Below are 23915 nucleotides of genomic sequence, written 5' to 3' on the forward strand. Positions count from 1 at the left end.
AGTTTGGGTTTTTTTTTCTCTGAACTATCTACAGGCTAGATTAAGATCTTGACCTCTATGTGCCTCATTTTCCCCAGCTGTAAAATGGGATAATAATGCTTCCTACACATGAGTACTGTGAGGCTAAAGTCAGAGGTCTCATGCAAGCCCTATGCATGGAGTAAATTTCACCCTAATGTTTGTAAAATGTTTTGACATCCTCAAGTGGAAAATGCAAGAAATGCAGTGTATCATTACTATTATTACTGTAGTTACAGGACAGAGCATGAACTTGATAAATCCTGTGGCTTGGATCATGAGCTATTGCGAAGCACAGTCTTCCTCCCACTGCTTCGGGCAGGGGGAGGGAGTTTATCCACACTGGGGCAGCATATACTCCCCAGTGCGCTCGTGCAGCTATGCCACCAAGTGCATTAAGGGCTAATTTCCTAATATTTCCTACCAGCCTGCACTAGGGGTTAATAACATAACTGCTTTGCTACACCTGTTCCTTCTCCCACACTGCAACCTGTTATACAGGTAACTGGCACAGAGGCATGAGGGAGCAATTTGCACCCCCTTATCGTCCCAGACTGTCACCCTAGGAGGGCCACATTTTTCTACTAATAATAAATGTAACAAAAAGGATCAAGAGCCTGAGGGAAAAAACTAAAAATGTGTGTTAGTGACTCAAGTCTTCATATAATCCTGTTACTGTTCCCTTTATTTTTCCATCTCTTTCTCCCCATCTAATCTTACCTGGATTGTAAGCATAGGGATTTTCAACAGATCCAGGGCTCCATTAGGGCAGCTTTATATCATTCCCCCAGTACAATACTGCTACAATCCTGATAGCCCTGGAATTTCCCCACTATAGTTGGATCCTCGGGCAGCGCAGAACTGCCATAGCAGCTTCTACATGACCTGCTCTTCCCCTGCTGCCAATGCAGAAAGCTAGGCTGGGGTGTCCCTATGCCTCAATGATCCCTGGTTGATGTAATAGCTCTTTGGGGATTCTGGCACCTTTAGAGCAGCCCTCAAGGTGAATGAGATGGCTCAGCACATTCATGCTGCTATAAATTGTGCTGAGTGACTAGATTGGCAGAGAAGCGATCATGATTAGAGGAGTGGAAAGGTGAGAGAGTGGACTCACTGCTGTTACCCCTTCTTGGCTGAGCATAGCATAGCAGTTCTCTCCAGTCTAGCACTTCCTGCTGATGGTCAGTCGAGTTCTGTGTTGGTCCACCTCTTTTTGCACTTGGCCCTCCTTCCAGGTCACAATTCAGTTCCATGCCCCTTCCAAGGTACTACAGTTCCAAGTCCACATAGAACAGTACCTAGCATTCCAGTCTCTTCAGCTCCTCTTCCGAGGGGTTACTAAGATCCAGTGTCCTCCCCTGGGGTCTTCAATGTAGACCACTCAAAGAAAATTCAACTCAAGCAACTCCCAGTACTTTACTAGGCCTTCTCTCAAGCATGTCATGGTGAGAATCCTTTGTATCCCACCATCTTAGTATTCCCTCTGTCTCAGCTCCATATTGAATGCTCCTTTGGGCCCACTGTGGTGAGAATCATCATCTCCTGTAGCCTTTGCCTTTTTACTGTCCATACCCAGCATTTCTCCTGCTTCTAGCAGCCTTCCCTGCACCCTCAGCTTCTGAGGCTTCCTCTCCAGGTCCCATACACTCCTTCCTCAAGTCATCTTGCAGGGCTCAGCTCATGCTCGCAAAGTTCTTTTTTCTCCAATTTCAGAGCATGGTATCCCAGGCCTCCTCTTGGCTCCAGACATTCTTGGTCTAGTTCCAAGCTTTATGCCTACCAGCCTTCCCTCAGCCTTTAGCCAAGAAGAGGAAACACCCAGATACCTCTCAGCTGGGTCTCTTCCCTGGTCTTCCTCCAACTGAGCCTATCCTCCTTCCTTTATGAAGATCCAGCACCTGTCTATCAGGGTTATTTGTCCAACACCCTGGCAAGTGCCACCGAGTGGCCTAACTGGACTCAGGTTCCTGTTAACCCTTTCATTGCCTGTGTGGATACACACCCCATCACACCTCCTTTTACTGCCGCCACTGCCTTCAGCTGCACTGAGCCACCCTTGGGTGCAGTTAAGGATCTGGCCTGTGTCTTCGGTTTGTAGTGCTCCAGGCATAATTTACGCACTATAGAGATAACAATAGGGAGTCTGGAGTATTGTCTCAGCCACTGGAACTTCAGTCTGTTTCTGTACATCCTTAGTATAAAACTAAATACACAAATCACTTTATGGTGTATGGTGAAATGCACAGCTAAATTATAAGAACTATATTGTCTTATTTTAAACTGAAGTCGAATAGTTACTGAAGATCAAGAATGAACAGCCAGTTTCTCTGCCCTTTCAATCTTTTGTGTCCCTGCTCCATCTTGTGACAAGTGTTCCCATTACTACACATTGTATTAGCTGATTTTCCATGATCATTGCTTATTCACTAAGAACTGGACAGAGAACACTGAGGTCATTTAAGATAATCATGTATTATGGGGACAGTGGTTAGCTGCTGCCATCCTGAGCTGATGATCTAGAGCGGAGTTTCTTAAACTGGGGGTCCTGACTCAAAAGAGTATCCCAAGGCTATTGTAGGGAGTACGGGGTTGCAAGATCACACAAAATTTTGTGATAACCTTTAGATCCTTTGTATTTCATTACAGTTCTTAGTTAACCCAGGTTTTCTTCGACATGACCTCTTCTTGGTCCTGCAATCTCCATCCAGACAGATTTTTGAAATATAAACTAATGTTGGTGATTTGGTATTGTCACCCTTACTTGTGCACTGCCTTCAAAGCTGGCTGGCTGGAGAGCAGCGGCTGCTGGCTGGCTGCCCAGTTCTGAAGGCAGCACTGCCACCAGCAGCAGTGCAGAAGTAAGTGTGGCATGGTATGGATTGGTATGGTATGGTATGGTATCCCAACCTGAGCCGAAATGTCTAAACAGCTATTTTTAGCTCTGCAGTGCGAGCCCAAGTCTGAAGACCTGGGATCTGAAACTCTTTGCCACAGGCTTCCACTTTCTGTGTGGATGCACCCTGAGAGACCATACGTTGACTTTGAGATTCAGTTACAGTATGTTTCTGTTGTATTAATGGAAAAATGAGAGCCCTCTGGTGACCAAAGTAATATCTCTAAATTGTTGTAGATGTTACCTAAATTCTGCATTGTCTGATAGACAGAGTGTGTCTATTGTATTTCAAAGGCACTGAGCTTGACTCTCTTTTCTTGTACCTTGTGAAGTTACTTGCAGTAGGAGGATGCTTCCATTGATGTGAGAGGAGAATTCTGTTATGGTAGCCTATATGCTATTTCACACACACATAAATTCCTCCACAAGGTTCAACACTGCATGATTGGACACTGTGCTGAAATACTTGATGTCAGTGCCTTGATAACTGTCCTTATGCAAGGGGAACCTCCAGGTAGCTGACAGCTTTGCACGACTAGAATGGACCAAAGGAGCTGCAGCCAAGGCCAGAAGTTATCTCAGAGACTCCGAAGAAAGCATATGACTATTCCTCTTTCGCCGCCATTCTCAGAAACATCCTGAATACTAGAAAGGAGACTAGAGCCCCAAAACAGCTGATAAAAGAACAGGAGTACTTGTGGCATCTTAGAGACTAACAAATTTATTTCAGCATAAGCTTTCGCGGGCTACACGAATGCTTATGCTGAAATAAATTTGTTAGTCTGTAAGGTGCCACAAGTACTCCTGTTCTTTTTGCGGATACAGACTAACATGGCTGCTACTCTGAAAACAGCTGATAGTATTTCCTATCAGGGACCATTATCCAAGCATTATCCAACACTAAGTAAAAGGGACACAGATAACAGCTAATCCAGCCCAGCAGGCCTTTTGAGCAGAGAACAGGTATCCCTTCTCTTTCTTTCACACACCAGCTTCCAAGGCCTATTGAACTCCGCTCTGTCCCAAGAAAAAAGGAAGTGCCACATCTTAGCAAACTCTCCTCTGTTTCTCTTAGCCCAAGGACAGTCCAGGAGACAATGGTCTGAAATCTCCAGCACCTCAAGGTAAAGCCCAGTGTTGGTGAATGGGCCATTTCATACAGGCGTTGATCAGCTTGTGCATCTGATGTTTTGTTACGGTCTGGAGTGTATTCCCCCAAAGACTGCCCTCCATTATTTTACCCTGCCTTGGAATTAAAAAATCTCTCCCAATATCACAACCATGAATCATAGAATCATAGGACTAGAAAGGACCTCAAGAGGTCATCTAGTCCAGTCCCCTGCACTCATGGCAGGACTGAGTATTATCTAGAGCACCTCTGTTATGTCTTTGTCTAACCTGCTTTTAAAAATCTCCAGTGATGGAGATTCCACAACCTCCCTAGGTAATCCATTTCAGTGCTTAACCGTCCTGACAGTTAGGACATTTTTTCTAATGAACAACCTAAATCTCCCTTACTGCAATTTAAGCCTATTGCTTCTTGTTCTATCCTCAGAGGCTAAGAAAAACCAATGTTTTCCCTTCTCCATGTAACAACCTTTTATGTACTTGAAAACTGTTTCTCATATCTCCTTTCAGTCTTCCCTTTTCCAGACTAAACAAACCCAGTTTTTTCAGTCTTCCGTCATAGGTCATGCTTTTTAGAGCTTTAATAATTTTTGTTGCTCTTTTCTAGACTTTCGCCAATTTATCCACATCTTTCCTGAAATGTGGCACCCAGAACTGGACACACTACTCCAGCTGAGGCCTACTCAGCACAGAGTAGAGTGGAAGAATTACTTCTCCTGTCTTGTTTATGATACTCCTGCTAATATATCCTAGAATAATGTTTGCTTTTTTTGCAACAATGATACACTGTTGACTCATATTTAGCTTATGACCCCCAGATCCCGTTCCACAGTACTCCTTCCTAGGCAATCATTTTCCATTTTGCATATGTGCAACTGATTGTTCCTTCCTAAGTGGTGTACTTTGTATTTGTTCTTATTGAACATCTTATTTACTTCAGACCATTTCTCCAGTTTGTCCAGATAATTTTGAGTTTTAATCCTTTCCTCCAAAGCACTTGCAACCTCTCCCAGTTTGGTATCATCCACAAACTTTATAAGTGTACTTTCTATGCCATCATCTAAATCACTGATAAAGATATTGAGTAGAATCGGACCCAGAACTGATCCCTGCGGGACCCCACTTGATATGCCCTTCCAGCATGAGTGTGAACCACTGATGATTACTCTCTGGGAATGGTTTTCCAACCCATTTCCATCCACCTTATAGTAGCTCTGTTTAGGTTGTATTTTCCTAGTTTGTTTAAGAGAAGGTCATGCGAGACCATATTAAAAGCCTTACTAAAGTCAAGCTATACCACGTCTACCATTTCCTCCACAAGGCTTGTTACCCTGTCAAAGAAAGCTATTAGGTTGGTTTGACATGATTTGTTCTTGACAAGTCCATGCTAATTATTACTTACCACCTTATCTTCTAGGTGTTTGCAAATTGATTGCTTAATTATATGCTCTATTATCTTTCCAGGACTGAAGTTAAGCTGACTGGTCTGTAATTCCCCAGAGTCGAGGTGTGCACAATTCTGGCCAGGGCCAGTGCAAAGATATTTTGTGCCCCAGCCAAAACTTCCACCTTGTGCCCTGCCCCTTTCCTTCTCTCTCCCCTCCCCCTGCAGCATCGCTTATTATACACTTTCTGCATAATGTGGCATTGTTTATTAGAATTAATACAAGGGGGTCAGAGGAGATGATCACAATGGTCCCTTCTGGCCTGGAGGAACCTGTGAGCAAGGAGGCAGCTGAGAATGCCTCCAGCTCGCAGGGTCTCTAAACATTCCTGGGCTCTGAATACTTCGCTCTCCGGAGAGGGGGACCCGGGGCAAGGAGGGCAAGGTCGGGCTTTCCCAGGGAGCAGGTGCGGATCTCCCTGGGGATCAGGGCCGGCTCCCCTCATTGGTACAGTGCCACCGGGGAAGGGGGTCGGTGCTTGGAAGCGGCACATGTGCCAGCCCTTTCCCCTCCATCACACTGTGGGGTTTAGTTTCACTTTCCCTCCTCACCCCAGGAGGCAGCTGCGCCTGGCCCCAGGCATGGCACGTTGGAGGGAGAAGCTCACCTGAGCTCAGGACAGCATCCTGCCTCCCCCAACGGCTCTGTCCCTCAGTAGCGCTGGTTGCTGCGCCCAGCCCGCTGTCTCCTCGTTGCTCCACCACAGGCTTCCACTGACTGTTCTGTGCGGCGCCCCTCGCTGCGGGGCTGGGTTTGTAATGGAGGCCTTGCTCCCCGCCCTGCCCCGCTCAGCTGACTTCTGTGACACAGGATATCGCTTTTTGGCACCCCCAAATCTTGGCGCCCTAGGCGGCCGCCTACTTCGCCTAGTGGTTACACCAGCCCTGGGTCCAACCAGTAGTTGCAATGGATGAAAGAGGAATGGAAATCTACTATTTGTAAAAATGCATCTCACAAAATAAATAGTGAGGTCATGAAGCTTACAGTAAAAAATCTCTGCTCATTGGGTCTAATTCGCTGCTGCCTGGCAAAGTCTGTAGTCATTTACATCTGTGCAAATTAAATGTAAACTGCTGCCCTTCTGCTTTGGCAATGAAGAAATGTTATGCCAGGAGCCTGGCATAACAGAAGAAGCTCTTAACTAGATGTCCTTGGAATGTAGGTGTTTACTGTTCTACAGTTATATTCCATTCCTGTGAAATTCCATTCTCATTGATAGTTTCTATTTCCTGATCAAATTAAATTGGCTTGCTGTCTTGCAATGGGGCATTGTTGGAACTACCCAATTGCTCTTAGACTCCTATCATTGCAAATGCGGAAATACAGCGTCAATCTCTTCATTTATCTTGCTATTACAGCCTAGTCAATTCACTTGAATTTCAAAGGAGAGGCTAGTAGAGCGCTATTGATTCCTCAGCGGAACTGGCTGAACATGATCTGCAGCCTCCTTGTACGCATCGATTCCTTTTCTCTTTACTCAGCACTGCCTGAATGTCACTGAACTGTGAGAGTCTCTTCTAAATGGACAGACTATTGATTTTTGCCCCACCCCTTTTGGTGAAACATCTCATCTACCAGGCGCTGAGCTAATATTGGGCAAATGGAAAGTTCACAAAGTGAGGCACAGCCAAGTCAGTAATTTCATTTTTCTTAACCTGAACTTGGTTAAATGAGGAGGTGTTTAACTCATGCAATTAACATTGCTGGTGGAGACAGCAGCGAAAACTTTGAGCTCAGAAAGTGCACTTCTTTGGTATTTTATTATGGACTGAATAATCAGCTTTCTACAGTGTTTCCCAGAATGGCCTGACTGCGTGTTGATATTTATATTTGTATTACAGTAGCATAGAGAGCTCTCAAATAGATCGATCGGGTCCCATGGTGCTAGGCAACATAAAGACACGCCCTTTGGGGTGGGGACTAATTTAAGCACTTCATCAAAGCTTTCCTCCCAGCTTGCAGCATCCTGGGGGGATGAGATACGTGTAATGAAATGGAAAACTGCTTGATAATTGAGGATTTTTTTTCCTATTGATACTAATTTGAAAATGGACCTGCGCCATTTTCACAAGATAACAGCACCTCTGCCCTCTCTGCTGAAGGGTGCCCCTTTAGGTCTTAGGCCTCCATCTGTCACCTCCCACCAGGCAGCAGGGGAGGCATAACAGGAAGGTCAGGGGGCTACTGCCCCCACAATGGAAATATTGGGGTGCCACCCCTTTGGAAATTCTCACACACAGGGGTGGGAGGAGCAGAGGCAAGAGCAGGGCCCAGAGGGGCTGGAGTGACTGCTGCAGAGCCTGGGATGGGGGCAGGCATCTCTTCTCCCCAACCCTTTCTGCACCCCAATCTCCTACCTCCAGCAGCTGCACGTAGCTTGCTGGGAACCAGCTGCACAGCCCATCCTCCTCCTTTCCTTCCCTCCAGCTGCTGTCCAGCATCTGCGGCACTGTGATAAGCTCCCATCCTGCGAAGTACAGCCTTTTCCTATGCCGCTCCCCGGAGAAGGGGTACAGGCTCTGGCAGTGGGATCTAGACATGCTGTGCCATGAAGCTGACCTGCAGGGGCACCATTTAGGGAAGGCAGGAGGATATCCCTACCAAAATCTCTATTGTGGTACAAAATTTGCCCTCCCTGCTCTACCTAAATGGTGCCCCTGTCTCTGAGTTAGTTGCTGCTGACCCTCAATAATGTCTCCTTGGCTTCTTGAATCCTGTCTGAACCAGTATATTCCTCCTGGGGTACTTCTCTGGAGTTGTTTATTTGTCCTGCTATCTGCCAGAATACCCCTCACTGATTTTAGTGCCTGTGGGAAGCTTGGTAACCCTCCGTAATGGCAGGTGTGATAGTTAGCCCACACAGTGCCATCTGTTGCATGTTTGGATTTAATAGTGATTCAAGATTATAAAATTCAAATGGAATTAATTAATCAAAGATTATCAGTCAGAGATCAATACAGCCCTGCACAGAATAAACAGATCCTTTGCCACCCCTGTAACTGAGGGGATGCCAGCAGTTTGCACACCCCACATCTAACTTCCAAAACCTCTGTCTTTCTGTACGGTATGAGACACACATATTTGTCCTGGTTAAATTTACACGTATTCTGTTTTCCTAATTACAGACGGAATTTCTTTTATGGTCCTCAGTTTACCTGATTAATGAAGTAAAAAGGAACCTCTAATCCAGTCATTATTACTAACAGCCATGAAAACCAAATGAGTTAAAAACGTCTTTCTATGAATCATTATTTCATCCATTACAGAATCCATCTGTAATAACAATTATTCCTTATCAGTCACCCAGTCCATTCCAGAAAACATCTGCCATAACAAGTGTCCCATATCAATCACCCAGTTTTGTTTATAACATACTTCTGGAAAGTATCAGAGGGGTAGCCATGTTAGTCTGGATCTGTAAAAGCAGCAAAGAGTCCTGTGGCACCTTATAGACCAGTGGTTCCCAATCTGGGGTTCGTGAACATCTGGGGGTTCACAAAATGTTACATGGGGGTTCTTGAGAAAAAATTCCCTAATGGTGGCCAGAGCTGTCCCTAGGGACCCCGGGCAGCATGGGCCCAGCAGCCCGGAGCCCCTGGACTTCCAAGAGCTAAGCGGATCAAAGCAAGCTTATCGATCACCCTGAGGAGATGTAAACTTCAAGACTCTTTATAAGAAATGGAAAGGGGAGGTGGATATTTTTTGCTGTTATTAAAATGAAATAGGCAGCTAGTGTTGTTTTTAAAAGTATTATCAAGAACAAATGTAAGCTTTGTTGCAACGTGTGTAGTTTGCCTGGATTGCTCAAGACCTGAATGCTTGTGTAGGAGGAACTCTTTGAGTTGGCTTCTTAAATACCTTCCTGCTGTTTCACATCTCATATTCCTTGATGAAACATAGAATCCTTGTCTTATAACCAGGGGCGGCTACAGGCCCCAGCATGCCAAGCGCGTGCTTGGGGCGGCATGCCGCGGGCGGTGCTCTGCTGGTCACCGGGAGGGAAGCAGGTGGCATGCCTGCATGAGGTCCACCAAAGCCGTGGGACCAGTGGGCCTTGGAACCAGTGGACCTTCCACAGGCACACCTGCGGGAGGTCCACCGGAGCCGCCTGCCGCCCTCCCAGCTACCGGCAGAGCACCCCCCGTGGCATGCCGCCATGCTTGGGGCGGCAAAATGTCTAGAGCCGCTCCTGCTTATAACAGGCTTATTCAAAGTGATACAAGCTACGAAAGTGAGATCTTGGAAGCGTGTTCCTGTTCTAATAATGTAATAAAATACTGTAATGATAATTAATAATAAATAGTGTATAATAAGCATGTCATAAAAACAAACTTTATGTTTCCAAGATCACTGCTTTTATAATTTATACTCGGGTAAAGGAGAGAATCCCTGGAGATATTCATTTTTAGGAGGAGGTTCATGAGACCTGACATTTTAGTGAAAGGGGTTCACAGGTTGTTAAAGTTTGGGAATCACTGTAATAGACTAACAGACGTATTGGAGCATGACTGTCATGGAAAGTGGGTATTCACCCGTGAAAGCTCATGCTCCAATACGTCTGTTAGTCTATAAGGTGCCACAGGACTCTTTACTGCTTATAAATATGTTTCCAGAAGTATTAGTTTGAGGAGTCTTTTTCCTGGACACCGGGATTCCCACAAACCTGGAGATGCTGAGGATAATTAGATACAGCCATTAACAGTATTCAATCACATCAAATTCCTGAATACAGGTCACTCTCAGGTTAAAAACCAATGCTCTTGGCTTAGAATTCAAACACACGCTGTTAATATCATAAAGATTCTGAGAGAATAGTTAATATGGAAATGAATTTAATATACAGAGAAAAAAAGATTAATATCTACTAATGTGATAAAAGATACACCCTTAATATTGTGAATCAAGAATGAGATGCTGGATTGTCAATTTGAATTATTTCCTTGATGTCAGATGAAGTAGTTTGCTGATCTGACCATACTTTACTGTCTGCTACGATGTACCTTTCTCAAGGGAACTCCTGATTTATACAGACTCAGTCTGACAGCACTTCTAAGAGAAACCTTATTAATTATAGCAAGAATCAGCTTAAGATTCTTCTTATATCTTTTGGGATTCATTTGATAAGATGAGTGGTTGGTGTCAAAGGAAAAAAATAACACTGGAAATACTTAGAACAATTATCAAACCATTTCATACCTCTATAATTAAAAACAAATTATTTTTTCATAACCAGCTATTTATTCCTCAACTGTCTAAGTGGATAGTTTCCAGAAGAGGCTTGAATTTTTCAGAATGTGATGAAATTCTTTTTAAGCAGATATAGGAGAATCCAATAAAATTTCTAGACCTGCAATCCTACAGACACTTAAGGATCAGTGTCTTAGTTATAATGCTCTTTAATTTTAGATGTATTGTGAGTTCTATAGGAACTTTACTGAAGGAAAAAAGGGTATAGTGAAATTTAAAAAAATTAATTCTAACATGTTAACTGCATCTCTCAACACTTTTTACATTCTCCTGAGTCTGCAGGTCTTGACTATGGGCTACTTTAGTCTTTTCTTTTATAATTGATAATTTGCTGATAATGACTTTACCAATAATTATTAAATATTGTCTTTAATATGTTAAGATATTTACTTTACAGGATTAGCTGAATTTCAGGCAAAAAAAAAGCCTGCTCTGTTTCTGGAGCTGTGCTGTGCCAAGGTGCTGTTCGCTAGTTATGAAAGGCTAAAGTTTCAGCACAGCTCACCTCCCACAACTAGGACAAGATATTCAAAAGAGCTGAGATTATTTTAAAGATCTTCCATAAAGCGTCACAATGGAATAGCTTGGAATTCTACAGAAGATCTGGCCCCAATTGTGAGTACTGAGCACCTGTAAATCTGGATTGTGCAGTGCAGGTAAAGTCATATGCTGGGAGCAATACACGGCGACACCACCTCAGAGGGAGCATCGAGAGGCCCCCTTAGTTTGCTTACATTTGGCTTAACTGCTCCACTCCCACTCACTGGAGTGGGAGTTGTATGGGTTAAATCTTGTGTGCCTGTTATTTTTCAAGCCGTTTTTGCCTTGGCAAAGTGCTATACAGTGGAGCTAGTTGGAAATTTTTTGTAAAAACTGTTTTCTGTTGGAAAATGTTGTTCAACAAAACTAATTTTTTTTTTCGTGTGTGCAGACATATCGATTTTGATGAAATTTTGTTCAGAAAAAACCTGGAAATGTTTTGAAAATGTCAGGAACATCCTGTTTTGACATTTTTGGAACAAAAAGTTTAGAATTTTCATTTCAAAATGAGTTTTTGTTTTGAAATTTACATTGTGTTATATTTAAAAAAATAAACAAGGGTCAAAATCTAAGTGAAATATTTCTAATGTATTGAACCAAAAGGTTTTGACATGACATTTTTCAGAATTTTGTTTCACAAGATATTTAAAACTTTTTGCTTTTTGGCCTGATTTTAGATGATTTCCCTCCCCCTCCAAAAAAAAAATCTTGAAAATTTTGGCAGGATGGAAAATCCACTTCTGTATCGATACTATTAAACAGTACCCTCTCCTTGAGGCAGATGCCACCGAGTTCCTGTTTGCTGGTCTACGCTCTGCTTCCACACTTTGTTGTTGTTCTCTATCTGCCAAGTTCTTTGTTTTCCTGCAGGCCTAGGTTTGAAGTGCTATATTGTGGTCCTCCCCATGGCCCCTGTGTTTGATAATTATGGGCGAGCCAAAAAAATCCATGAGATTGCCTTAAAAATCATGAAATTTTAAAGTAATAAATGGTGGGTTCTTTTTATTCTCCTCTGGATTTGAAGCCTTTAGTTACACTTGGGTTATACTTTTATGCTTTTCTCCACAATGAGGAGGCCTACACATTTACTTTTTGTTCTAAATGAAAGTTGAGATTCTCACATAACCTGACTACTGCTTAGCTGGGGCTTTAAAAGAAACATCAGACAACTTGAGATATGATTAATTTCCATCTATTACATCTCTGTAAGTTTTTAACAGTCTTCTTTCAATTCTGCTGATGAGGTAGCTATAAAATAGCCAACCTCTAAGATATGACAGGGTTTAACATTCCTCTAGCAAAGATCTTTTAGCTCTCTTACCCATAAAAGTGACAAAATAAACTGTTAGGAGACGTGAACATCTGTGTTTGTGGCTACTAAGGCCTTGTATACACTACCAGGGTAAGCCAGCATAAGTTAAACTACTCCAGCTACGTGAATAATGTAAGTGGAGTTGACGCAACTTAGGTCGACTTACTGCGGTGACTTCATTGCGCTGCATTGATGGGAGACACTCTCCTATTGACTTACCTTATTCTTCTTGGAGATCTGGAGTACTGGAGTCGACCGGAAAGCACTGTGCCTTTGATTTAGCAGGTCTTCACTAGACCCGCTAAATCGACACCAACTGCATCGATTGCAGGAGCATTAATCTCCCCAGTAGTGAAAACAAGTCCTAAGAAGTAGATAGAAATTAGAGATGGAAAAGATCATCATTTATACCATATGCAGTTTGGGACAGGGACCTTTCTTCTATGGCTGAGATTTTCAGATTTGGATTCGCAATTTCTATTAATTTTAATGTCCAAATCTCTTCGACTGCTTTGAAAATCTCAAGCCACATGTTTTTTGTGAAGCACCTCCCACATTCTAGTGTGTTCTATAAAATAACAATAATAGTCATAATCAGGAGCATCTCCCAGCCAATCCAGGATTGTTCCCACCAACACATTTTCTAGTGTTTTGTTCACTCTAGTCCTGTAAAATTTCAGATGCTGTGAATTCAACCACTTCTCTTGGGAGATTATTCCACAGGAGATTATTCCAGCAGGGGCTATTAGACCATCTCGTTTGACCTCCTGTATAACACAGCCATGGCATTCCATCCAGTTTCTCCTGTATGGAACCCAGTAACTTGTGTTATCATCCTAAAAGGCATCCAGTCTTCATCTGAAGACTTTAGGAGATGGAGAATCCACCACTTCCCAGGGTTTTTTTCCCCAATGGTTAATCACCTTCACAGTTTAAAATAAGCACCTAATAGATATCTCTGTCAGGAATTTTATTCCCATGTTTCAGTTTGAACTTTCCTTTATTTAAATTCAAGAGCAGAGATGTCTCTTGATTCTTGAGATGAACATCCTGCCCCCTCCAGCTAGGAGGGTTGTGTGTGCTGTTCCGCTGTTACTGATTTTGTGATAGATGTATCCACTGGAATAATTTTAGTATATGTATCATTCATGCTCAGTGTAGCACATGGTCATTTAACTGCAGGAGCTCAGCAGTACAATTTACACTGTTCCTTCAAAATGAGCTGATTTTCTTGGCATTTTTCTGTTGCACAGGGAGAGGCACTCAGTTACAGTGCAGTGGTTCTTGGCCCTCCTGGAGCAGTACTGCAGTCAATTGATTATTTTGTTAATTTGTCCTATATCAAAATCCTGCTGGTTTATTACCATCCAAGTTACTTTATGCACCATGCATAAGTGGAAATATATTAAAAATCAATACTTGAATCTCTTTTTTCCTTGCAGGTATTTTATCATCAGTGAGCTACCTTCTTTGATAGATGGCTCTTTTTTAGTCTAATTGGAATCCAGCTAGTAACTCATAAATGATTTAGTCACATGCTAATAAAAATCTAAATGCTTAGATTGTGTTCATCGTTTAATCCAGGCACTTAATGAAACACTATAGAATGAATGAAAATAACAAGAGGCCATTATTGTTGACAAGTGAGCCAGACTCTGAGAGAATGAAAATACTATACCTTTTTAGGAAGCAAATCTTGTTTCTCCATTAGTTTTTAATGACTGTCACACTTCACAAAGCCAATCTTTCATGATGCCATTTTCAAAAGTTTAAGGCCCTGATCTTGCAAACAGTCTTAACTACTTAAGTTTATGCATGTTTGCAAGACAATGGGACTGCATGTACAAGCATTTTCAGGATTGGGCCTGTCCTGAAGTTAATGGAGTAACGGCTTTACTGCAGCAAGAAAGGAGATCAGAATGTACCCCAATGGCTCTGTATATTCTCTAGTGTTGCCTATGTGCCCTATCTACACAAGGAAAAACATGTATTTAGAAGATAATAGCTAACACGTTTAAACATGGGCACTGACGAACACTGGGGAGCAATGGAAAGAAGAATTTTGGGAATGTCAATCCGGGACTGAGTTCCCAATGAAGTGATCAGACAGTAGAGTGGAGTGCAGGACGTCATTGCTGAGAACTGGCATAGTAAAATGCAATGAGCCAGGCATATAGTGAGGCTCACTGACAATCAATGAACCGAGTGGTACTGATGGGAACTGAAACAACCACTCAGCTGACTCCCAAAGAGATAGGAAGATTTTTATTGTGAAAAGACATGGCCATGCATGGAGAAGGAAGGCCCGGATACGAGAAGAAAGTAAGACGTGTTGTGATCGGTTCAATCTATACGAGGGCTGAAAGACCGATCAATCAAGGTGATGTTTAAAATCCTAGTATAAACAGGGCAACTTTATCTGTTTCAATATGCTGGCTGGTCAAAGTGAACCGTAGATGCCTTCCCCCCTCCTCCCAACTACACTAGGACTTAAAACGTATTAGCTATCGGGATCTAAAGAAAATACATCTCTCTTAGATACACCCTAGGAAAGGGGATAAAACACTCTAAACTAACTCACTGCTGCCACATAGGCGCATGATTCCAGTGAAGTTATCAGAGTTGTGCATTCTTATGCCAATAGGGAATTTAGTCTTATGGGGAACTTTTGGTTGTTTCCTGAGACTTATATGAATTTGAAGTCATCATATGAACTTGGCATTGTTACACCTTCTGTGTGTGTGTTCAGTGGGATGAAGGTGCACTCTGGCCTTGGGCTAGCTAACATGAGATAAAATCCTGGTAAGGACAAAACAGCTTGTAGCTTTCACACATATTAGCGGGTTAAGGTAAAGACCATGGGAGATATTAGGGTTCACTTAGGCCTGCTAGTTCATACAAAAACTTCATCTACATTCTCTCCACCAAGATTTTACCTTGAGTCACGTACCACACGAGGTAAGAACTAGAGCTGGACTCATTTTTTCAGAGGAATAGTTTAGTCAACAAAAATGCAGTTTCAGTAAATCCAAAACTCTTCATGAAGTTGACACAAATAGTTTTGGCTGTTTACAAAGCAACTGGTGGAGGAGGCCTAGTTAGTGGTGCTACTGTTGTTTAGAAGTTAGGGCACCAACCTTGGCTGTAGAAACCCCACGTCCAAATCCCCACTCTGGAACCGACCCACAGCACACTTCTTCAATCCACCAAAAATTCCAAAAAAATTCTGGTTTGGTTTGACCCTGAACTATTTTGTTCCTTTTTGCATGGGTTGTGCGGGGGATTGAAACTATCACCAGGCAAAAAAATCAGTTATTCACCCAGCTCTAGTAAGAACACAGCTTTTTTCTTAGTGAACACAAGCCTTAGAGCAAAAATATTGCATTTTCAGGTTTTAACATACTGCATACATCATCTTTATGTAAAACATTCATAAAACATCCTGTAGCATGATTTTTGTTGGGGGACATTGCACATTCCTTTCTGATATATTTCCTCTTCTGACCATAATAAAGATGTAACAATTCACTGCCCATCAGACCTGGGAACACTGAATAGTGAAGCTTTCAGAGCCAATTTTTGTGTGTCCTGTACCATTTTTTTTCAAGTCGTCTTGAAGAAAAGAGATGGAAATGAAAAACTGATGTTTAAGGAGTCGCGCTCCTACAATATCAAATCCTTGCTCCTTCCCTTGTTGCAGTGGGTCATGTGCAGCCAGTGGGTTCGTGTGGGAGTACAAACACTTGAGTTTTTTTTTCTCTGGCATTCTCCTGTAATGCAGTTTGATTTCTGTTCTTTAATTTATTTAGTGTGATGACAGTTTGGGGTTTGGAATAGAAAGCAGAGGTGGTAGCTGACAAAGGCATAATCATGGATCATCTCTCTGTTGTCTCCATGGCACCACCCAACCTTATTTTAGAGATCTCCGACAATCCGCTCATCCCTTTCTTTAACTCAATACAGATATCCAGCAAAGTTCAGTGGTGTATCTAATATTTATGGTTTGATCTGTTCTGTGTAATAAGCAATACTTTCATTTCTTCCAGTCTCCGTGTAACCATCTAAGCTGACTCTTTCCACTGAGTCTTTCTGGGCAATATATTTGGTTCACTGTCAGGCATTGTGACAAGGTGCTCTTAGCCAGCTTCTGGTAGCTTAGAGAACACTGAGGATACTGGGTATGAGTAGAGTAGGAGGGATTTAGGTAGTCTGGTTGGATTTGGAAGGTTAGAAGGGATCAGTTGGACCTACAGAGAACCTGATGAGCTGATGAGATAATTAGCTCATGGGTGGAATAGCTGGGAAAAGAAGGCAAGCAATATAAAAGGCTGAGCCAGGGAGCAGAAAGGGAGACTTCTAGTTGCTATTATATCTGTGATCTATCTGGTGCACAAGGGAGAACAGTGACAATAAAGACACTTGGTGAGGGTACACTGATAGACTGTGCGTGCTGTTTAATTCACCCAGAGGCTTACCAGTCTACAGTGTTTCCAGGTGCTGAAGGGGAAATCAATTTACAGCCAGGCATTTATAGTAAGGAAGTTCATAAAAACTGGCAACATAAAAAAAAATTTTAGAACCTCAGGTGCACAGATGAAGTCTCCTACACCAGCTATTTTTTTCATAGCACAACCTTTTGATAGAAATGAAGTGTTGTTAAACTATTCTGTGTATCCAGTGTGCTATTTTTGATACAGGAAACCAGGGCTGACTTTGGAAATACATAGGATAAAAGTCAATACTGGTTCAGATCCATGTCATTATTTTAACCAAAACCTGAAGCCTGGAGTGGGTTTTCTTAAATAGCCTTGACTTCTATTGATTAGGAATGTTTGACTTCTCTGAGAAAAAACAAGTGGAAAAAAATACATTACAAATATGGATGTTATGTTAATAATATAAACATTACTATTCCAGATAAAGAAGGCTGTGCAGCAGGAAGGCTTTGGCAGAAAAAAGCGAGGCTATAGAGAGATCAATGAAATTGACATAAACATGAACGATCCTTTATTTACAAAGCAATGGTATCTGGTAAGCAAATCAGTCATTTTTAGTAGAGATCTTCAGTAACCAAAACACCCCACAGTTTACTTACTTACTTGTTTCAATAATCTGGGAACATGCCCTCCAGATTTCTCACTAGAACTTTGAACTTATTCCAAGAGAATTTTTCCCAGGATATATAGGGAAACTACTGTATTCTGGGACTGGAGTTAGGGGCATGATCTAAAGTTCAATGATGTCAGTGAAGACTCTCATTGACTTCAGTGGGCTTTGAATCAGGGCCATAGTGGGGGTTGTGTGAGCCCTCATACAATGCAGCCAGGATTGTGAAAATTGATAATGTACCTTAGTATCAAGTCTCAGGAGCTCTTAATCATACGGATGCAACCAGTGTCTATGTGGAAGCTCATTAATGTGTGTTACACAGCTGTTTGGAAAATGTTGTCTTCCCCTCCCCGTTGGAAAATTTCAGTTTTTCATCAAAAAGAGTCACAAATGGATTTAGCCACAAATCTAAGAAGTAGGGGGGGGGTCACTTTATATCCAGGGCACCTATCTGGAAATATATGAAAGCCACTTGTGAATCCCTGCTCAGGTTTCCCCCTTCCCAGCTGAGTGCCCTAGCCACGGCTCTCTACATATATCTCCTATTCAAGTTGTTGCATTTTGTTTAAATAATTAACTATTCATTCAGCCATGCACACTTTTTATATATAGCCTCATGGGATTTGGGCAGTCAGGTTCAAATCCCTGCCCCAAGTCAGGCAGAGTGGGGATTTGAACCTGAGTTTCTTACAGACTGGCTGAGTGCTCTAGCTAGTGAGTATGATGAGAGAAGAGCACTGTCTTCTGCTCCTGCTCTTTGGGGTTGTACCATAGTTTCCTTATGAATCTAACTCTTTGCTTCCAGATTTCCCTTTTTAAATATACATATAAAAACAGTTAAAGAGGCTTGAAATCCAAACAATTTTTTCTTGACTTCTTGATTCACTGAAATTTTTTTAAAAAATGGTTTGGCGTTTCCCTGAATTGATTTTTTAAAAAGTTTTTGGACTGCCAGTGAACCAACAAATTAGTTATTTGCACAGCTATAGTTGAAAGTGTCGCACATAGGAAAGAAAACAAAACTGGAACAGGAAGAACCTCAGGAGCTATAAGAAAGTTATTGATTAGAGCTAGTCAGAACATTTGTGTTGAAACTTTGTTTTCCAAAAGAAAATGTGTTTTTTTTTAAATTGAAATGTTTTAAAAAATGTTAACTTTGACAAAAATTCCAGGAAAAAAAAATCGTTTCAGAAAATTTTCATTTAGGAAAATTATGGATTTAAATTTCAGAATTTCAATATTTTGTTTCAGAATTTTAAAATTGTTTTGAATTTTTTTCATTTTATATTTATTTTTACATTATTTCTTGACATGTCAGTAGTAGAGGAGCATAACATGCACTCCTACTACAGATGTGTCAGATATGACAATATAGTAGTTATTTGTGTTTAATTTTACTTTTTAAAATCGTTAAGGGTAGATGCTGCTTAGTACTGATTTGAAACGTATTATATTCTTTTCTAGATCAAAGTGTCTCCTGTTTGTGTTGTCATGAAACAGTCTATTAAACTATTTCAAATATTGTTTGCAGTGTTGTTGTAATTATGTTGGTCCCAAGATATGAGAGAGACAAGATGAGTAAGGTAATACCTTTTACTGGACCAACTCCAGTTAGTTGAATTGACCTCTTCCAGACCTAAAGAAGAGCTTCACATAGCTCAAAAGCTTGTCTAATTCACCATCTGTTTCATTACAACATAAACAGGAGACATTTTGATCTAGAATAGAATATAAGATGTTTCAATCAGCACACTACAATAGTAGACTATCTGTGCACACACACAAAAAAAGAAGAAATAATAATACTCTTTTCCTTTTCAACTGATGTATTAGATCAACACTGGTCAAGCAGATGGAACCCCTGGACTTGATCTAAATGTGGCTGAAGCCTGGGAGCTGGGATATACAGGGAAAGGTGTTACCATAGGAATTATGGATGATGGTAAGTGAGGATTCCAATCCACCCAACTAAATTGGCCTTCAGCATTGGTTCTCCACTTGTAAGGTAACGCTCTTCTCTCCATGCCTCTGAGGAAGTGGGGTTTTTTACCCACCAAAGCTTATGCCCAAATAAATCTGTTAGTCTTTAAGGTGCCACCGAACTCCTCATTGTTTTTGAAGACATGTAAGACCGCTTTAGATGTTTAAATAGCTTACTTAGTACAATCTTATGCAGAACCTTCTTTTAAAAATTTGAAATAAAATATAACCTAGATTAATGATAATGCCAATGCTGCTCTCCAGATTCTGTAAAGACTTTGAGATTGGCAGGGGAAAGCATATGTGTTATAATTGGGCCATTGAAATGTGAACATCCAAACCTTATACAACTTTAAGTAACCCCTAATTATTATAAATCACACACACAGCTCTTTTATGGCCATTAGCTGAATGTGAGGCCTCACATTGACTTCAGTGGGCTTTCAATGGGGATTTCAATTGCCTTGCACACAGTAGATATAAGAGCATTTTCCCTTGTTAAAATATTGACTGTGTACAGCAGAACAGAAATAATTAATACTTTCTCACTGGATGACCATAGTGACCCACATATTATATACATTAATAGTTTAGCGTAAAATGGAAGTGGGAGAGAAGATAACAGCATGTTGAAAACACAGCTATACTTTGCATGGATTCATCAGACTGTCAAAATACAAGAAAGACAAGGTAGGTATGGCAACATCTTTTATTGGATCAACTTCTGCTGGTGGAAGGTACAAGCTTTTGAGCTACAAAGCTCTTCTTGTTCTCTCCTGACCTGGGTCAAAAAAACACAGGTTCAACAACACTGCAAACAAAATATAGGAAGTCTCTTACATTTTCTCAGCTCTTTTGAGCTAGTGAAATTTTGCAGGAGCTGAGTACACTTGCCATAGTGACTGAACAATACTAAAAATAGGAGAAAGGACTGAAACCAGCTGTATCTTCAGTGATCCACTAGGATCTGTCCCTGTTCTATTCTGGCACCGCCCCTTGTTCCATACTCAAGTGAGACGGCTGGGTAAATGGTGAGGAAGACTGGCCTGTGGTTACATCAGTATGTGAATGTCTCACAGCTCTCTTCCTTCTTTTCATTTGTCCCATTTAGCAAGGACTGCATTTTCAGAGACTGGGCACAACTGCAACCTGGGTGACAGTGAGCTGGTTGAAGCTCAGTCTAAATTAGGCTGCTGAGGCAATGCTAGTTAGCTGGAGGATGCATTTAGAGAGTGGAGCATGGAAGGAGTTTTTTCCCACGATTAACTGATACCCTGTGACTATTCTAGCAAGCCAGTTACTTGCAGGAATGTTCACCAACACAGCACATTTTAAGCAAATGTTTGCAGAAAGCCAATTCTGAATTTGTAAATGTGAATATTTGCACTTCGAAGAATTACGATCATCCAATCAAAGAACAGAAACATTGTATGTGACCTGTGAAGGCCAGCCAACACAGCTCAAATTACCAAGAGCCCTTGCCCCCTCGTCATTTACATCAAATTTGTTGAATTGTTTTGGTGGGTAGGTGGCATCTGAAACAAAAAGTCAATTTTTGTTTTGACATTTTTTAATGCCATTTTAATTTTTTATATGATTTTTCATTTTAATATTTTTAAGCTGTTTTGGGTGTAAACAAATTTTTTCAATCTCTTTGATTCAGCCACTGAACCAAAAAAATCAGTTATTTTCACAGATCTAGATTAAATCCATGGACTATATTGTTTTGTTTTCCAGAATTTATGCATTATGAGTTTCACTTTGTTTCTGGACAGAATCACAGAGAAATCACAAATTTTTCATAGTTTTTGTGCAAAACTATAAATAGGCTCAGTTTGCTCAAATTATCAATGGATGTGAGTGAATCTGTGGGGGATTTTCTAATTTGTAACCAAATTCAGAAGCAGATAACTGTCACATGTCTTAAATGTCACACACATGTAGTTTTAAGCTCAGTAAGCACCATGGAATATCTTTGTAAGCTGAATGCTCAGTCTGTAATGGTATTCAGAAGTTTGCAAACCAATCTGATCCACCATTAAGAATTCCCTGGCACTATTTGCAGAAATAGACATGTTTGCCTGAGAGATCTCTCCATTTTTAATTTAGATAATATTCTGCTTACTTAATTTTCCTGTGCAGTTTCCAATGGCTATGATAGTTTCCTTTCCTCACCTACACTTGTGTATTAAAACTATATGCTATTAGGGCCTGAATCCAAAGCCCACTGAAGTCAATAGGTTTTTAATCAAGCCTTTAAAAATGTGCTGTTTTCTTAACCAGCAGTGGCTGCACCTCAGTGGTGGGTGAAGTAATCTGTGTCAATATATTCAATAATAGAATATAGATATATATGTTTGTAAAGTATTTTGGGATCCTTTCAGATGAAAGGTACTATATAAATGTAAAATTTTACTAGAACTCCATTATTAACCATATATGATCCAATTTAGATACTTGTCCCATACATTTGGTGGCTCATTTCACACTTTTGGATGCAGAGTGGCACTTAGGTACTGACTTAATGGATTAAAGCTCCCAACTAGGCTCACAGCAGAACTGGTACCCTAATTTAAAAGTCCACATATGAACACTCTCAGGCCAAACAAGCTTTGAGACCAAGTAGCGGGGTGGTTACCCACTCGCAGCCCTGACAGGGTTAAAAGCAGCCCTGGAAGAAGCTGGAGGGCAGGGAGAACAGCCCAGGCTGAGTGGGAAGCAGCCTGCAGCGGGGGCCACACTCCAAACTGAACAACTAGGCCTTATAAGAAGGCCAGGGCAGCCAGAAGCTCAGAGTTTCCCTCTGCCTGCAGACGGAGAAGGGCCTGGCTGCAGGGAGTTAGAGACAAAGTATCTGAGTGGAGCAGGGCTGGGGAAGCCTAGTGTAAGGCCAACAGGTACTGGAGGTTGCAGGGAGCAGCTCAGGGGTAGGGAAAGGCAGTTGGTCCAAACCCAACCTTGCCAGTGAAGAGTAGGCTGATACTGCAGTCTGCTCCAGAGCATGGGGGCTAGATGATGACAGTAGCCTTACACTGAGGGGAGGTGGGGATAGTGGGTGGGGGTTTCCCAGGGAGGGGAGACTCTGAGAGAAAGGGGTTACTGCCAGAGGGCAGCACCCCAGATAAAGGGGCACCTGGTCCTGGGAGGGACATGGGGGCCAAGTGGTAGCAGATCATGGGCCTGCAGAGGGCGCTGTGGGCTGGAAATCGAGCTAATTCCCTGAGAGACCAGGAGGCATCGCAGGGGTGAGACTACACGCTTACAGACCAGCATTATTCCTTATTATGGTTTTTCCTATAGTAGCAATTGACTCCTATTGTGCTTTATGATTATTATAAAGTGTTTGTTGTAGAGGTTCTGGTTTGGTTTGTTTAATGTTAACCTTTGGTTTGTGTGCTGTCTCTGTCTCATTGCAGGAATTGATTATCTTCATCCTGATCTTGCCTCAAATTATGTAAGTACACATTGACCTTTCCTGTAAAATGTGAGACTCTTTATTGTTTTGGTCTGTCTTTCATACAATGTTTACACACTGAATGCAGGAACTGCACAACTCAGCTACTGATCTTGCAGATGATAAATCTTACATAGAAAGCAAGTGGTCTAAAAATGGGACCTGGCAAATTGCTAGACATGAGCTTCCTGGGTAAAGAATGAAACAGTGTGGAGGAATGATGGTGTTGCCTACCTTTAAATAAGCTGCAGTTTGCAATATTGAATTCAGGACAGAAATGAGTAACCTGGGAATTGGCTCCAAATCTTGCTATTAAAATGCAGAATTCACCTAGCAGGTGGAGAACAACAGAGATGCTACTGCTGTGGGCGGGCTGCTGTTTGTTCACAATGGCTATAATGTGTATGAGTTTGAAAACTGTAACATTTACAACATGTGATTAAATTCAGCATTTCAGAGCATTCCCAGATCCTGCGCATGAACTCTCTGTAGCACAGTCAGACACTGTGTACAGTGTAAAATGATTGTTTCTTCAGACTCACCTCCGATCTACCTCTTCACAGTCTAGACTCCATTCTCATTGTCCGGTCCTCTTTGACATTACTGCTCTGTCTACCTGCTTCTGCTGGTGCCCTCAGTTGCCACTCTGTGTTAGGCTTTTTCTACATTGAAACTGATGGCTACGGTTAGGCCATTTGTTGTGCAATGGGGCTCAAAGAAGCATAATCCTGATGGCGCTTTTGCAGCACTTAGGTAGCCAGTATTGCCACTTTCTTGAAACCACACACA

At 41.7% G+C, this 23915-nt stretch overlaps 1 protein-coding gene across 1 annotated transcript in view; it reads left to right on the forward strand.

Moving 5' to 3' along the window:
- Positions 1-23915, forward strand: part of PCSK2 (proprotein convertase subtilisin/kexin type 2) — a 194845-nt gene that overhangs the window by 75889 nt on the left and 95041 nt on the right. Inside the window, exons 3-5 of the mRNA XM_030557861.1 lie at positions 17501-17614; positions 19526-19634; positions 23089-23126. Of these exons, the coding sequence (XP_030413721.1) occupies positions 17501-17614; positions 19526-19634; positions 23089-23126 (261 nt within the window). The remainder of the gene's footprint in view (positions 1-17500; positions 17615-19525; positions 19635-23088; positions 23127-23915) is intronic.

The sequence above is a fragment of the Gopherus evgoodei genome, chromosome 3 (assembly GCF_007399415.2).
Source record: "Gopherus evgoodei ecotype Sinaloan lineage chromosome 3, rGopEvg1_v1.p, whole genome shotgun sequence".
NCBI classification, from domain to species: domain Eukaryota; kingdom Metazoa; phylum Chordata; order Testudines; family Testudinidae; genus Gopherus; species Gopherus evgoodei.